Source organism: Lathyrus oleraceus, chromosome 3, assembly GCF_024323335.1.
Source record: "Lathyrus oleraceus cultivar Zhongwan6 chromosome 3, CAAS_Psat_ZW6_1.0, whole genome shotgun sequence".
Lineage (NCBI taxonomy): Eukaryota > Viridiplantae > Streptophyta > Magnoliopsida > Fabales > Fabaceae > Lathyrus > Lathyrus oleraceus.
The window spans coordinates 124,265,101-124,282,214 of record NC_066581.1 but is presented as its reverse complement, the minus strand read 5'-3'; the positions used below and the strand labels follow the sequence as shown (position 1 = coordinate 124,282,214).

At 34.3% G+C, this 17,114-nt stretch overlaps 2 protein-coding genes across 12 annotated transcripts; one reads left to right on the top strand and one right to left on the bottom strand.

Moving 5' to 3' along the window:
• Positions 1-666: 666 nt before the first annotated feature.
• Positions 667-4,518, bottom strand: LOC127125738 (uncharacterized). Of its 11 annotated transcripts, none has more exons than XR_007804795.1 (8): positions 4,342-4,518; positions 3,805-4,171; positions 3,587-3,708; positions 3,394-3,503; positions 3,248-3,320; positions 3,043-3,120; positions 1,878-1,982; positions 667-1,023 (listed from the first exon to the last, which is right to left on the bottom strand). XR_007804795.1 is itself a non-coding variant. In XM_051054546.1 (8 exons), exons 1-8 carry the CDS (start codon positions 4,408-4,410, stop codon positions 2,846-2,848), a joined length of 807 nt encoding a protein of 268 aa, XP_050910503.1. In that variant the 5' UTR covers positions 4,411-4,518; the 3' UTR covers positions 2,256-2,845. The 11 variants fall into 11 exon arrangements, 5 of the variants coding, with proteins under 5 accessions (XP_050910501.1, XP_050910504.1, XP_050910503.1 ...); XR_007804796.1 differs by having other exon boundaries at positions 667-986; XR_007804797.1 differs by lacking the exon at positions 667-1,023 and adding an exon at positions 1,586-1,652.
• Positions 4,519-4,525: 7 nt separating this feature from the next.
• On the top strand, positions 4,526-5,734 carry LOC127130002 (uncharacterized). Its single transcript, XM_051059088.1, has 4 exons — positions 4,526-4,686; positions 4,857-5,295; positions 5,392-5,522; positions 5,606-5,734. The coding sequence occupies exons 1-4, from the start codon at positions 4,618-4,620 to the stop codon at positions 5,732-5,734; spliced, it is 768 nt and encodes a 255-aa protein (XP_050915045.1). The 5' UTR covers positions 4,526-4,617.
• The last annotated feature ends 11,380 nt before the right edge of the window (positions 5,735-17,114 follow it).

Sequence of the window (17,114 nt, the reverse complement as noted above, 5' to 3'; positions counted from 1 at the left end):
AAAAATGTTAGCCTCTGGGCAGGTTTTCACTGATAACTGCAACAAGGGGATGGCTGAGGAAGTCATCAAAGCTAACACGCATAACGTCATGCAGTTCGACCGAGAGAGATTTTATTTCATGGTCCAAGAGAAGATTAATCATAACGACGGTCGACCAACCGGAACGTTCAGCGTTGGTCTGAGGAAACAACACTGTGACTGTGGGAAATTTCAGGCATTTCACTTACCTTGCTCCCATGTAATCGCAGCATGTTCGAGCATACGCCAGAACTATTCCATTCACATTCCAGACGTCTTCAAAATTCTTAACATCTTCAAGGTCTATCAGGAGAGTTTCCTAGGACTTCCCCATGAGGAGAATTGACCACAATATGAAGGATTTACTCTTTGCCACGACGACTCTATAAGAAGGAGGAAGAAAGGGCGCCCAAACAACACCAAGATTAGAACCGAGATGGACGACGTTGAGAAGGAAAAGAGAAGGTGTGGAATTTGCCGTGAAATAGGACACATGCGTAGGAAATGTCCTAATGTTGCAGGACCATCCCAACGACCTTCCAGATGATTATGTTGTTTTAAATATCCGTTCAGATGACTATGTTTTTTTATTTATTTATTAACTACTATGCACGTAATATATATAAACCATTGTGTATTTCTAATGTCTTTTGGGAACAAACATTTATGAAATACATTTGTTAATCAAAGGGTTATGGTTACAAAGTAAAACCACATTAACTAAACAACAACAACAACCAACACAACTGGTAATTAAAAAACTAATCAACAACAACAACCAACACAAGTGGACCGTCAACTCCTCTATTAACTTCACCACTATGTGTCGAAAACATACACTGGACATCTTCATCATTTTCTATACGATCCAGGTAATACATGTACGTACCATCGGGGCTTGCATCAGTCAACGTTATGTATGGACAACGATACTCTACTTTCCTCACCTTCATACGACGCCCGCCCAACTGTCGGAAGCCAGTGTGGATGGCAGAAATCAGTGTTCTGAAATTTCATTGCGGATCAAGGCAAACACTCATTTTTTCAGCGTGTCCATAAAATACAAGACCACAAACAGACATTCTGAACTAAAGAAAGGATTTGGTGGTCTGAGTTACATTTCTACAAGTTCTGCTATTTATACAAAAATTAATAGTTGAATACTCGGTCATTCATTGGCCGAGACAGTACAAACACAAAAACTTTTTGGCAGGAAAGATATCATTCCCAAAAAATGATTGACATTTTAGAGGGAAAAATAACAATTTTATTATTAATATATAAGACACAATTATTTCTATTATTAATATTCTAAAATTTAATCATTTTTATTATTAATATTTCAAAAATAATAATATCACAATTTTTTTTATTAACATGAAAAACTATAATTATTTACTATTTATTTTAAATATTTTTTTATAAAAAAGTTATTATTATTTTTAATTAAATCAATTATATTAATTAAATATAAAATTAATAATTAAAAATCAATTTATTAATTATTATTAGTATTTAATAAAATATTTTAAAAAAAAAAAATCTATCTTCATGTCCTCATCACTTGAAGTGACGAGCCCTAACTGCGTAAATTGGGCCTTCATCCCCTCGTCACTTGAAGTGACGAGCCCTAACTGAAAAAGGAGGTAGATTGGGAAATTATTTTCAGACTGGAGCATATTGGGTAAAAAATTTCAATAGGAGGGCATATGAAGCAAAATCTTGTTTTTTGAATGTAAAACAATTCTAATAGAAGCACACTCGATGCATTAAAGTGTTCCTCAATTTTATATGTATATAACAAATTCATATTCCAAAAAGTGGAATGAAATATTAATAGCAGACGCATAAGTACATACTATGAAAGCACATGGGCGCGAAATAAGTGCTTCTCTTCGCTCACATGGGCGCGAAATAAGTGCTTCTCTTCGCTATAGCAGCAGCTTCCACTCTACTTTTGCCACCTACAAAGTCATTTGTATAAAGTCATTAATTAAGACTTAAATAAAATCAAATGTCATAACGATTTAACACCCAAAAATTATATATATATATATATATATATATATATATATATATATATATATATATATATATATATATATATATATATATATATATATATATATATATATATATAAAAGATGAAAAAAAGGTAGAAGTTAAATTATGTTTTCTTTTCATTAATAACATTAGTTAAGTTGTTTTTGTAAACTTGAAATTGACAAAGATAAAAGTTCCAAATAAAATAGTTGTGATTTACCATTATTTTCAACTGGAAGTCTCGAAATTGCTTTAACAAGCAGACACAAAAAGGATAGTCATCCTTTTCTTAACAAATGTACTACAAATCTACCTTTTTTTATAAGCAGAGCATTAGGGACACTATCCCTTACACAAACCAAAAGGGCCAAACAGACCCAAGAAGAGCAGAACCAAGACCAAAACTAAAAAGAACCGACCCAAAACACACCCCCTGCAAGCAATCAAATCAAGTTAAATGGACAAAAGCTTAAACAGACCCTGCAGCAATAAGGCTATCCCTTCTAGCCTACGAAAAGCACCAAACACATGAACAAAAGAGGAAGATCGAAATGGCGCATGCACACAAACTGCAGCCAGCAACAAGCAACCAAATTGAAAATGGCCAACCAGCGCAGGACCCAAAACCGAAACAGGGCTGATTGCAAATAACCTGCTCAGAACACCAAATAAACCAGAAGCAAACCTCTAGCGAGACTACAACGCGAGTTCCTCGAAAGCCAGAACAGCGGAAAACAAATTCAAGCCGACAAAATGCAATCCATAAAATCCTTGTCTTTAGCCATCAACCATTTCCAATAAAATAGTTTGAATCTATGAAACTTACTCGATAAATCTTTAAAGCCTACATTAAAAAGCACTCTTTATGAGATGCAAAGGGCCTAAAGACTACATATACCACTTTATACTTGCCATCCCTATTGACATATCAATCTGATTAAGGGTCTTAGCACAGCTATAATTTTTAGTTAAATATATTACCTTGGCAGGATAATAGTTAGTTATATCAAGACCATGGTTCTCAGGCTCTGACCCTTGAACCGAAAATTCCTTCCTAATCTGAGGTCACGGAGAAAGATGTTGCAGAGAAGAGAAGACCTCATCAAAACATTTTCTTTTCCATTTCTCTAATATAAAGAAATGAATGGTGATTTGATGCACATATTTACAAAACAATATTGATTACCTGTTGGGAAATTGTTGGAGAGGGTGAATCATTGCACCTTTTAGGTGGATATTTGTCAAAAGATTTCAGCTCCCTGATTAACAAGAAGCAAATTAAACATTTTTCTTTGCATGATTTTGCAACATATTTACAAACTATTACAATACCTAATTAGATTGACGTTACTATCATTTTCAATCTGATCAATAACTTTTATCTCCTCATCTTCAGAAATCTTAAGTTCTTTCTTGAAACCATTTAATAAATTTGTCCTTTCCTGTCAAGACACATGATAAACAAAAGTAGTTAAGGACAATTTTCAAATACCATATAATACAGTTTTTATATTCATATGAATACCTCATTGAAATGGTTGTTTTTGTACAACAGAGCAGTCAACAGACAAGCATACGCTTCTATTTGTTTTTGATGAATTAGAGTTTTAAGAAACTCAGATGAGACGCCATCATTGACATGAAAATCTGAAATTAGTTTACATAATTCCAGTATTATTTAAAATCAAGAAAGAATGGAAGGGGATAAATGATCAAAAGCAGTAAAATAAACTTTTAGATTACCAGAGTAAGGAGTCAATTGATGCCCCGCAACAGGAACAGCAGGAGGAGTCAATTGATGCCCCGCAACTGGAACAGCAGGAGGAGTCAATTGATGCCCCGCAACTGGAACAGCAGGAGGAGTCAATTGATGCCCCGCAACTGGAACAGCAGGAGTAGTAGTAGGAGGAGTAAATTGATCCTCCACGTCTGCAATCAGATGTGTTGCGATGCCGGAATTATTATCAGAATCTAAGTCAGGAGTAACTTCACGCCCCACGATTGGAACTGCCGTAGTCGTGATGTCGGAGAATGAAGAATGAAGAGTCTGTGTCTCAGGATTCTTCCTCTTCCTCTGAGTCTTCTTTGTTTTTGTCTTTCTCAGCGGTTTCTATTGACATATGATAAAATGAAGGGTCAGAATCAAAAACAATTAAAAAAAGCAATTCTAAAGGTTTTGAGTTAAGCAATCTAAAATTCTTTAGTAGTTGCACCATAACTCCACTTAAGTGCCGATTCTATGGCATTAAATCCACCGCCATACAGCTCCTTATACCTAACCTTTCTGTCTTTTAATTCTTTCAAGAACTCCATACGGATTCTAGGCCAATCTTCCTCATTTTTCGACATCCCGAGCAAAGATGCTACACATCTAAAACCGCAATTGCCATCCGACTTAACATCAACAATTTTGTCCAAATATGGTTTGATATTATCGGGAATTTGAGAAAAATATTTTCTCAAATTCCCGATAATATCAAACCATATTTGGACAAAATTGTTGATGTTAAGTCGGATGGCAATTGCGGTTTTAGATGTGTAGCATCTTTGCTCGGGATGTCGAAAAATGAGGAAGATTGGCCTAGAATCCGTATGGAGTTCTTGAAAGAATTAAAAGACAGAAAGGTTAGGTATAAGGAGCTGTATGGCGGTGGATTTAATGCCATAGAATCGGCACTTAAGTGGAGTTATGGTGCAACTACTAAAGAATTTTAGATTGCTTAACTCAAAACCTTTAGAATTGCTTTTTTTAATTGTTTTTGATTCTGACCCTTCATTTTATCATATGTCATTAGAAACCGCTGAGAAAGACAAAAACAAAGAAGACTCAGAGGAAGAGGAAGAATCCTGAGACACAGACTCTTCATTTTTCATTCTCCGACATCACGACTACGGCAGTTCCAATCGTGGGGCGTGAAGTTACTCCTGACTTAGATTCTGATAATAATTCCGGCATCGCAACACATCTGATTGCAGACGTGGAGGATCAATTTACTCCTCCTACTACTACTCCTGCTGTTCCAGTTGCGGGGCATCAATTGACTCCTCCTGCTGTTCCAGTTGCGGGGCATCAATTGACTCCTCCTGCTGTTCCAGTTGCGGGGCATCAATTGACTCCTCCTGCTGTTCCAGTTGCGGGGCATCAATTGACTCCTCCTGCTGTTCCAGTTGCGGGGCATCAATTGACTCCTCCTGCTGTTCCTGTTGCGGGGCATCAATTGACTCCTTACTCTGGTAATCTAAAAGTTTATTTTACTGCTTTTCATCATTTATCCCCTTCCATTCTTTCTTGATTTTAAATAATACTGGAATTATGTAAACTAATTTCAGATTTTCATGTCAATGATGGCAATGATGGCGTCTCATCTGAGTTTCTTAAAACTCTAATTCATCAAAAACAAATAGAATCGTATGCTTGTCTGTTGACTGCTCTGTTGTACAAAAACAACCATTTCAATGAGGTATTCATATGAATATAAAAACTGTATTATATGGTATTTGAAAATTGTCCTTAACTACTTTTGTTTATCATGTGTCTTGACAGGAAAGGACAAATTTATTAAATGGTCTCAAGAAAGAACTTAAGATTTCTGAAGATGAGGAGATAAAAGTTATTGATCAGATTGAAAATGATAGTAACGTCAATCTAATTAGGTATTGTAATAGTTTGTAAAAGTTTATAGGAATAACTCAAACTAGTGGCATAATAAATGCTGCAAAACTAGGGCTCAAAATATACTGAGTTAAAAGAACTCAATTATCACGTGGACACAGAAAACGCGTTCAGAGTCTCCCATCTCCGGCAAAGAGCCTCACCGGAGCGGACCAAACGTTCAAATTCAACCACCAAATCTCTGCGTCCTCGCTCTATACCCTCCCTTAATTTCCATCAATCTTTCACCAATTAAACGAGGCAAACCGTACATGAGCCCTAGTTCACCGAATCTTAAATTAAATAAATATCATGCGTTAATCCAGTCCCAAATCTTAGGGTTAACGTTCCTCAGGGTGAATGCTACAAGATGGTAACAAAATTAGAAGAAAAAAAAAAGAAGGAATCAAATACCTCCGAAGCGGAGGTTTGCTCCGGCGATCGTTGGAATGAAGAAGATAACGACGCCGTGGAAACTCTTGAGTCAGGTACAAATTCTCTTCTCCGTGCTTCCCTTTCTTCACTCTTCTTCTTCTATCCCGTTCTTCTGAGTATTGATGAACGATTCCGTGCGCGGATTGCATATTACTCGGTCTAAACGGATTATTTTTTTATTATTTTTTATAAAAAATTAATTAAAAAAATCTAAATGTTTAATATAAATAATTATAAATATAATATATACGATATATTATTTGAAATTTAATACATTTTTAACTATTATAAATACTATAATATTTTTAAGTACAACACAAATTCAAAATTATTCAAAATAATAAAATATTCCACACAAATTAATAGAATGCGAAAAGTTATTAAGTGAGACATAGAATTTAATATTTATTCAATTATATTAATAAATTATATTTAACATAAAAATAACAAATATAATATAAGAGATAAAATTTAAAAGACAAACAACTCAACATGTTGTTTTTAGATGAAAAAAAAAATATTAGTATAATATTAGAATTTTTTTGTAATTAAAGTTTTTAAGACCGGTTTTCTAAGATCGTGCTAAAGAAACTCTTACAAAATTTGGATTGTAATTTAAAGGCATAAGCCCTATGTTTTCAGTGCGTGAGTGAAGAGTGGTTTAGCTCTTGTTGTTTCAGAGCTTCAATGTGAGGTTCTGAGCAACAACGAAGGAGAGCTCTGAAGTGAGTGAGGTTTTAGAGAATGAAATGAGTGAGAGTTTCTATGATCTTTTTCAGAATGAATGCATAGCCGAAATTGGTGATGAGCAAGGGATTTATAGAGATTCTTTCTAATAGAACCTCATTCTGTTAGCTTCTGATATATATATATATATATATATATATATATATATATATATATATATATATATATATATATATATATATATATATATATAATATTATATATATATATATATATATATATATATATATATATATATATATATATATATATGCTTAACCTAAAAATTACTGAGTCTCACAATTATCCTTCTGAGCATGTAGATACGTAACCACACACATGACATCTATCTCCCTGTTTCTTTTCCTCGGCAGTTTGCTCAGCGACCGGCGCCACAACAACCTCCAACTCGGCGACCCTAGTCTTGAGGGCCTTCTTCTCCTCATCCGTCGACTTAAGGTCAGCCTGCACCTTGGATGGAGACATGGATGGAGTATCATTTTCCTTTTGTTAGCATGAAATATATACACATTAAAAATGAAATAAAATTATTTAATGCTTTTCTAAGAGGATGGCATGTGATTATTTTGACAACACTCAACCATTTGCAATTTATACCAACTGTGATTACTTTAATTAAATGTATGATCGTATGATGCAGTATTTTAAAAATCGGGTCGGTCAAACCGGGAACCGGCCAAGTAACATGTCTAGTTCAACTGTTAGATCGCTTATGTCATTGGAACGATACAAATCGGTAAAAACTGATGTAAACCGAAAAAACCGATGCTTTTCCTAAACTGGCGGTTTGATTGCATTTTTTATTTTTATTTAAAAATAAAATAAAAAGCGTCATTTTGATTATTTTAATATATATATATATATATATATATATATATATATATATAATTTTAATAATGTAAAAATATTTAGTAATAAATAAAACCAATAGAACACATTAGTCTATTATAAACTGTGTTTTCTATGCTTTTAAAATATTTCAAACTAATAAGAACAAATAATGAAAAGAAAATAAAAATATTATATTAATATATAATAATTAATATTGAATAAAAATAATATAATATTATTTTAAGTTGTTATATATATATATATATATATATATATATATATATATATATATATATATATATATATATATATATATATATATATATATATATATATATATATATTATATATATATATATATATATATATATATAATTTTAATAATGTAAAAACATTTACTAATAAATAAAAACAATACAAGACAATGGGTGTATCATATAACATATTAGGTCTATCATAAACCCAACGTGTTCTATGCGTTTTAAAACATTTCAAACTAATAAGAACAAATAATGAAAAGAAAATTAAAATATTATATTAATATATAATATAAAATATTGAATAAAAATAATATAATATTATTTTAAGTTGTGTTATATATATATATATATATATATATATATATATATATATATATATATATATATATATATATATATATATATATATATATATATATATATATATATATATGTATAAAAGGGCGAAGCTTAACCTAAAAATTACTGAGTCCGACAGTTATCCTTCTGAGCGTGTAGACACGTAACCACACACATGACATTTATCTCCCTGTTTCTTTTCCTCGGCAGTTTCCTCAGCGACCGGTGCCACAGTAACCTCCAACTCGGCGACCCTAGTCTCGAGGGTTTTCTTCTCCTCATCCGTCGACTTAAGGTCAGCCTGCTCCTTGGATGGAGACATGGATGAAGTATCATTTTCCTTTTGTTAGCATGAAATATATACACATTAAAAATGAAATAAAAGTGTTTAATGCTTTTCTAAGAGGATGACATGTGATTATTTTGACAACACTCAACCATTTGCAATTTATGCCAACTTTGATTAGCACAACAAGTAGGTTATATCATACAAACAAATATACATATATCAATTATATACAATTATATACACAGAAAAAAGTAAGCTAAACCCATTGGAGACTACTCCCTAGCATAGTCGCCACTTAATTTCTGTAGCGATAAATTCATGACCATCAAGCTATGGATAAGCTAGACGTCGATAAAACCAGGGTCACCACCGCGCTTTTATTGTTTCCAAGAGAAAAGGGAAAAGTACGAAATGATGTTATACAGAGGTAAGGGGGTTGGTTATACAGAGGGAATGTGTTAGCACCCAAAGTGTCTTAGGTACTCCTAGGGAGCCCTTTCTTGCCTGCATATGTATTTTGTACAAAATGATGTTTTTAAACAAATAGAATGAGGGGATGAGAAAAGAATTCATTAATTATATTTTTGTGTTTGACAAGACCTTCGGACTTGTGCCTACGTACCAACATAAAATGAGGGATAAAAACCTCGTAGTTCGTGGTATAAATTTCAAAGTGGATGCATTGATGTTTAACAAAACTAAGTTTGAAAGGCACAAAGGCCTAAAATGGTTTGAATGAGTTAGTTGTTTTTGGTTGTTTGAAAGTTTTAAGTCAAGTATGATTAAGTCTATTTACAAGTTTGATTAAGAAAAGACTTTGAAAATGCAATGGCATAAGGCCAAAGTTTCTAGTTTGCAATATGGTCTAAGTTTAGAAAAAAACAGACACAAGCAAAGAAGATTTTTAAAAGGAGGGAGAGATTTTGAAATTAAAGAAATTAGGAGGAGATGAAGAGACTAATCCTAAGCATAAATTCAAAAGTTAAGAGTTGAAAAGATCTGACTAATGGGCTGCAATCCAATAGACAAGAATGTCATATAGAAACCCAAATTCCCTTGGACATTAGAATCAAGCAACAAAATGGTGCATAATATATCAACTTGAATAGCAAAGGAATAAAATAAATACAGCCACATCCAAACTTAGCAACTCCATGATCTTCTTCAAATTTGCCCATGTAGCAGATAAATTCCACAAGTTACATGTTCAAAATAACAACTTCACAATGATCATGTTGCAGATGAAATCAAAAAGGTCTTCAATGATGTATCAGATGAAATTTCAAATTACAAGCACTTGGTTTCATAAAAGTTGGCATTGGCCAAGTCCTTGTTGCATAGGGAATGTTGCCTAAATTCTAAGTCCAATTGTCTCAAACCAAACCAACAGTCTGTAGCGGTAAATTCATGATCATCAAGCTATGGATAAGCAAAACATCAATAAAACCAGAGTGGCCACCGCACTTTTATTGTTTCCAAGGGAAAAGGGAAAAGTACGAACAAAACCCAAAAGTAATAAGTTTTCAAATCAAAACTAATAAAATGTCAGAGATTTCAGGTAAGGGGGTTGGTTACACAAAGGGAAGGTGTTAGCACCCAAAGTGTCCTAGGTACTCCTAGGGAGCCCTTTTTTGTGTGCATATGTATTTTGTATAAATTGATGTATACAAGAAAATAGAATGGGGGGATGAGAAAAGAATTTATTAATTATATTTTTGTGTTTGACAAGACCTTCGGACTTGTGCCTACGTACCAACATAAAAATGAGGGGATCAAAACCTCGTAGTTCGTGGTATAAATTTCAAAATAGATGCATTGCTCTTAACAAAATTAAGTTTGAAAGGCACAAAGGCCTAAAAATGGTGTGAATGAGTTAGTTCTTTTTGACTTTTTGAAAGTTTAAGTCAAGTATAATTAAATCTATTTACAAGTTTGATTAAGAAAAGAAGTTTAAAAATGCAATGACATAAGGCTAAAGTTTCTAATTTGTAAAGTGGTCAAAGTTTAGAACAAAACTAGTTCAAGCAAAGAAGAATTTTAAAAAAAGGGGTAAAGATTTTGAAATTAAAGAAGTGGGGAGGAGATGAAGAGACTAATCCTAAGTACAAAATTAAAAGTTCAGAGTTGAAAAGATCTGACCAATGAGTAGCAATCCAAATTCCCTTGGACATTAGAATCAAGCAACAAATAATGCATAATATATCAATCTTGAAAAGCAAGGCATCAAATAAAGATAGCCACATCCAATCTTAGCCACTCCATGATCTTCTTCAAATTTGCCCATGTAGCAGATGAATTTCACAAGTCACAGGTTCAAAATAACAGCTTCATAATGATCATGTTGCAGTTCAACTCAAAGGGATCTTCCATGATGTATCAGATGAAATTTCAAATTGCAAGTACTTGGTTTCATAGAAAGTTGGCATTGGCCAAGTCCTTTAGTATAGGGAGGTTGCCTAGATTCTAAGTCCAAGGGTCTAAGATCAAGTCAACAGTCCACACAAAAGTTTTTTAGGGTTTTTATGTCTTATTATGTACATTAATGGTCAAAGACCACAGAAACAAACAAAATATACATAAACAAGATATATCACACAATATGGTCCAAGTGGACAAAGTGAAAATGGTATTAATATAAACAATTATAATGGTATGAATAATGGCAAATGAATAAAGACTTGAAATTAAATTGCATTAAAGTAAATGACTTGAAATTAAATGTTAGTTGTTAATGAGTTAGAAGTTAGTATTGTTTTTGCTTTTTCTTTCATTTTAAGTCATTCTTTGGAGAACACTCAACCCACTTATCACAAGCATGGATCCTTGAACCAAGACATCTTCCAAAGGAAGGAAAAAAGACCAAGTTTCCACACAATACCATGAACGAGGGGAGACTTACAATCTAACTAACTAGAATGTTATGCCTTTTGTGTCAAATATTTAGCGCTATGTTAAGCAATCGTAATTGGACTTATGTAGAAGTCATAACTATTTGAGGTCGGACAATAGAATTTTGGTGCTAATGCATGTTGGAGACATAGTATAGTGGACTATGCTCATGAAACATACCACACAGAAAAAGAATATGTAAAAGAGGTGGCCTAATCTCATCCATACTTATGTTGATTTTGCAATCAACTAGCCTTAGGATTTAGAGGTATCATATGTCAAATGAAATGGATGCATAAAGAAGGAGAATTAGATGAAGAGGGAGGGGAATGGATCAAAACTCAAATTGGTCAAAGGAGGACTTTTACCAAGTTAAGATCATTCATTCATTTTGGGAGATGGAATGTACATTCCATCAATCCCCTAAATCCAATGATCTTAACCTAACAAAGTCAAATCAACCTTGACCGAGGCCCAACAACACAAGTCAAACTTATACAAACCATCAAAATAGCTCAACACAATTATTTGACATTTATTCAATTTTAAAATACTAAAAATAATGCATTAAATTAAATATGGTTTGTCAAATTCCTAAAACCTCATCAAATCACCAAAGAAATGACCATGAGATTTATCATAGGTCAAACAAGGTCAAAGGACCTTGGAGAAAAAATTTCAGAATTTTTAGAGACTTAAAAGTTTTTTTAAACAATTTAAAATATTCACAAAATCCATTAAATCATGAAAAATATTAATAATGATCCAAAAAATAATTTTAATTCAAAATATGAAAGAGGAATTTATTTATATTTTTTTGGTGAAAGTCTCATTTTTTTGGATCAATATTAAAATTAATATGAATTAATGAAAACCAAATGAAATAAAATGAAAATCAGAAGAAGAAAAAAACGCGGACCACTTGATCTCCCTCATTAATTGAGGTGGCAGATCAAGTGGATGGAAACACGCGTTCCATGATGGAACTCAGTCAGCGTGTCACAGGCGTGGTAAGCACAACCAACGCCCAAGATTAAAACATTTTAAATCAGATCAATGGCTCAGAACCTGTCCAGCACACCACCGGTGCTGGACCTCCGGTCACCTTCTCAAGCGAGGTCCACCGGACTAGTTCACTCATCACCATCACTAAAATGAAAAAAGATGACATGATCTGAAAGAAAAAATGGCGTAAAGCACGAATCTGACCTCAATTTCAACTAACTCCAAATATATAGAAAGATATGAGGAGTTGAATTTTGAGGTGTGTCAACTGAGTTGCTTCGATTTGACCTCAAAGTAAGTCAATCTTCTTGCCTACATTGGTAGGAGTTCAGACAACCAAAGATCCAAGAGAATTGATGAGAATTGAGTGAGAATCGAAAAGAAGAAGATTTTTGAAAATTACCTTCAATGTTGTGCAGAATTGGATCTTGCTTGCTTCACGCTTGATTTGTCACACTCGAGGAGCTTGCAGAAGTGGTTTGGCAATGGTATAAAGCTTTGGATCCTGGAGCTTTTGAATCTCCAAACAGTGAGATTCAAACACAATTTTCAAGTTGAAAATTCTCAAGTTTTCCGTCGAATGGTGAGGGTTTGAATTGGGGGGAAAAGCTGGCGCGCAAAGTGTGTTTGGAATGAGCTCCAAGGCATTGTATTTATAGCATTTGGGATTGATAATTGCACACTTGAAAAATTGCTAAAATTAGCAAGGTGATGCACAAGCTTGCATGGGAGTGTACAAGCCCATGAATCAATCTATTATGATACAATTGTAACTTTACTGAAGTTCAAATCATGCTTGAATGGCAAGGCAATGTGAAGTGGAGTTTTGGACATTTGATTTTCTCCAATGATGCAGACCTATTAAGACCATGCGCAGCCCTAGCAAACCTCATCCAAAATGCATGAAGTAGGGTTCTTTGGAAGGCTTAGATCAAGGGGAACAACTTTGATGTTGGACACTTTTTCATTTGGAACTTGGATCATGGTGAATTTTAAGGTGGAAGTTTGGAAATTTCAACATGTTGAAAAATTTTCTAAGTGTCAAGTCATATATCTCAAAATTCCACCTTGCTTAACTTTTTATGTGAGCTTCGAATGAGAAATATGTCTTTATCAAAGTTGTATATATTTCAAAGAAATTCAAAATGGTCACCAATTTCATGTCATTTGGATTTAGAATGATAGAGTTATGTATTTTTGAAGTTGAGGAAAATCACTTGTTCAATGGTATAGGTCAAAAATGACCTATAATGTATCCTCATATCACATGCTCATAAAAATTGAATTGTCTCTTACTCAAAACATCAAAGTTGAATTATACATCGTTAACTTTATTATGAAACTTGGAAATCTTTCATCTCATAAAAATTGAGCAAGTTATGGCCTTGGGAAGTTGACTTTCAAATCAGGGTTTAGACAAACTGACCTATAATGTTTCAACATAGAAAATGATTTTCCAAGCCAAACTAGATCTAGGTCGCAACATGAAATTTGTTTGGAATGTCATTTAGAGTAACGTTTATCTTGGAATCATTTTCATATGGTGAAAATTGTAAGAGATAGGGTCTAGGGAGACCCAGTTTTGATTAGATGAATTTATCCGGCCAACCACCATCAACCAACTTGCTAACTTCCAATTCTCTTGAATTTATTGGCTCATGGTAGATCATATATGCATAAGATGATGAATTTTGAAGTTTCCCTTGAAAAATTTGATCAATTGGTGGGATAGCTTATTGAAGAAGTTACTCAGGATACCTAGTTAAACTAGGGTTTTCAAGGAAATTTACCTCCAAACTCTTGAAGAATACTCGATCAATATAACATGTAGAGATCATTGGGACTCATATATGATGCTTTGAGATATTGTGGATCAATCCTTGGTTGTGCTTTTTTCCATGAGGGTCTCAAACCCTAGATATGAGCTTGATGTATCCATGATGATCATGCCCTTCCTACAAAAGAGTTAGGCAAATGCGAAGGTATATTTTTGATATTTTGGTTAGTAAAAATGATAATATACAAGTATGATACAATCACATGGTGCTTGGTGATCTCTCCCAAAACAAACCCAATGGAAGAGGGGTAAGGAGGATGCCAAGGTATGATCCCAATGTTAATGCATATGATGAAATTACATGAAGGGATCTTAGGGTCAAAATTGGGGTGTTACAACTGCCCCTATTTAAGGACATTCTAACTGAGGAGATGAAGGTTAAAATCTTCATATCGACTCAGTAGAATGGGCTTAAATAACAACATATAGAAACAAACTTTGGTCCCTAAGAGACCTCATGATGCATATTATATGATTGTAAAAGCAAATTCTCTGTGGGGAAAGGTTACCACAAAGGAAAAGAAATCCGAGAGACCGAAGGTCCATAGGAGAATGATGCATTCCGTAAGGAAAACTCACTGGGGAAACAGAGACTCTGAAGGGGTAAAAAAGGTTATGCGTAGGCCAGGCTACGACTTAAAAACTGTTGGGGGACTAGAGGAATTCCATACAAAAAAATGGAAAGACTCAGTCGAGGAAACAAAAGAATATCTACAGGGGAAACAAAACAGATCAGAATAAAACTGACGTACTTGAATCATGCAGGAACAACGATTTCTATAAGGAAATACGCACTCAACTAAATTGGGGAATAAATAAACTTCAACGCAGGAGGAGCAGAAATCTACTATCCACTACCTATTACTGGGTAAGGAGATAATAAAGATCTGATAGAGAGGACACCCGTCATCAGTTAGGATGAACATATCAAGGATGACTCACTGAGAATCGCCAAGAGGGTGTATTCATTACTAGTTATTGGGTAAGAGTAGCCTTACTGGGGAAAGACTGCAGAAATAGGATTTACAACTACCGGTTGATGGGCAGAAGACCAAAGATGAGAATATCCGTCACCGGTTAAGGTGAACATATCAAGGATAGACTCAAAGGAAAGAAAATCCATCATCGGTTAAGATGAACATATTAAGGATATACTTGCATGGGGATGTCAAGGAGGATATCCGTCATCGGTTAGGATGAACATATCAAAGATAAACCAACTGAACAAAAAGTAGGAATTATATCTATCGAATGCTGGATGGAATACCATCAAAGAGAAAATCCATCACCGGTTAGGATGAACATATTAAGGATAGACTCTGCTGAGGAGCAACAATAGGAATCACATCTATCAGATACTGGATAGAATAGCAAAAGAGAGAGTATCTGTCACGGGTTAAAGTGAACATATCAAGGATAAACTCTGCAAAGGGGAAAAGCAGGATTTACAACTATCGGTTACTGTGTAGAAGACCACAAAGAGAAGGAAACCCGTCATCAGTTAGGATGAACATATCAAGGATTAACTCTCTGGGGAACACAATAGGGATTACAGCTACCTTTTACTGGGTAGAATACCAAAGATGAGAATATTCGTCATCGGTTAAGATGAACATATCAAGGATAGACTCAAAGCGGGGAAAGAAAGATATCCGTCACCGGTTAGGATGAACATATCAAGGATATACTTCCGGAAAAAATGAATCCACTGGGGATTCTACTGCTGGGAAAAAACAGGGGTGCTTTTGCCAGGTATTGGGCAAGAAGTAACAAACTGCAAACTAAGAAGAATATTACCAGCTACTGGGTAATAGACTCTTAGGGGACCCAAAATATATATCTAGGTAAGGTCTAGAGAGAAACAGTCAATCAAGACTCAACCCAACGAGGATATAACTCAAGGGGAGTGATTTCATCCATATAAACAATTGGGGAGGAAACTAAAACAATACTCATCCACGAGGAAATAACTCAGTGGGGAAGGGAGAAAGGTTAAAGTCTTTCTACTTAAGGGGCTGACACTCTATAATTGAAGGAGGATAGACACCAAACTTGTATAGGGATAAAGTACCGCCATAACAAAGACTAAGAATCTCAAATGATGAATCAACAAATATGATGATACAAATATGCAATTATGAAATTATACGAGTGTGTATGTATATGTATATGTATATATGATGATTATGCTGACAAAACGATCGCAAATGATACAAAGGTGTCACAAAATTTGAATCATCGGTACAATCCTCGGTCAATCCACAAAAGAGGGAGACAACTGCCAGAGAAAAGAGAGATCGCCATCCCAAAGGCTCAACCCTAGCCAGGGAAGGAGGAGATCCGCTGAGGAAACGAAACGTTATTGAGTCTGCAAGGAATTTTAGGTCAACGCCATATCAAATGGGAGACAACCATGAAGAGGATAAACATAAATAGCTGCTCCGAAACTAGGAGGGAACTCTGACTGAGAGCGAATCAGATGGTGACTGGTGAGTGTAGCCAACACAATCTACCGGGGAAACCAAACTTACTCGACTAGAGATTAAGATAAACATCAACCCTACTGGGGAATACATAAACTCCACTGGGGAATATCCACCAAATCTATCGGGGATGAAACACTCCGCATGGGAACTGAATCAACCAACTCGACCGGGGATAACTGAGGGGCTAACTGCTTGGGGAACCGTTGATGTTCCATACTTGAGACTCGTTGTTTATCGAAATGCTGTTGATAGTTCTCTTCAATTGCTTTAAAATTCTTGCTTT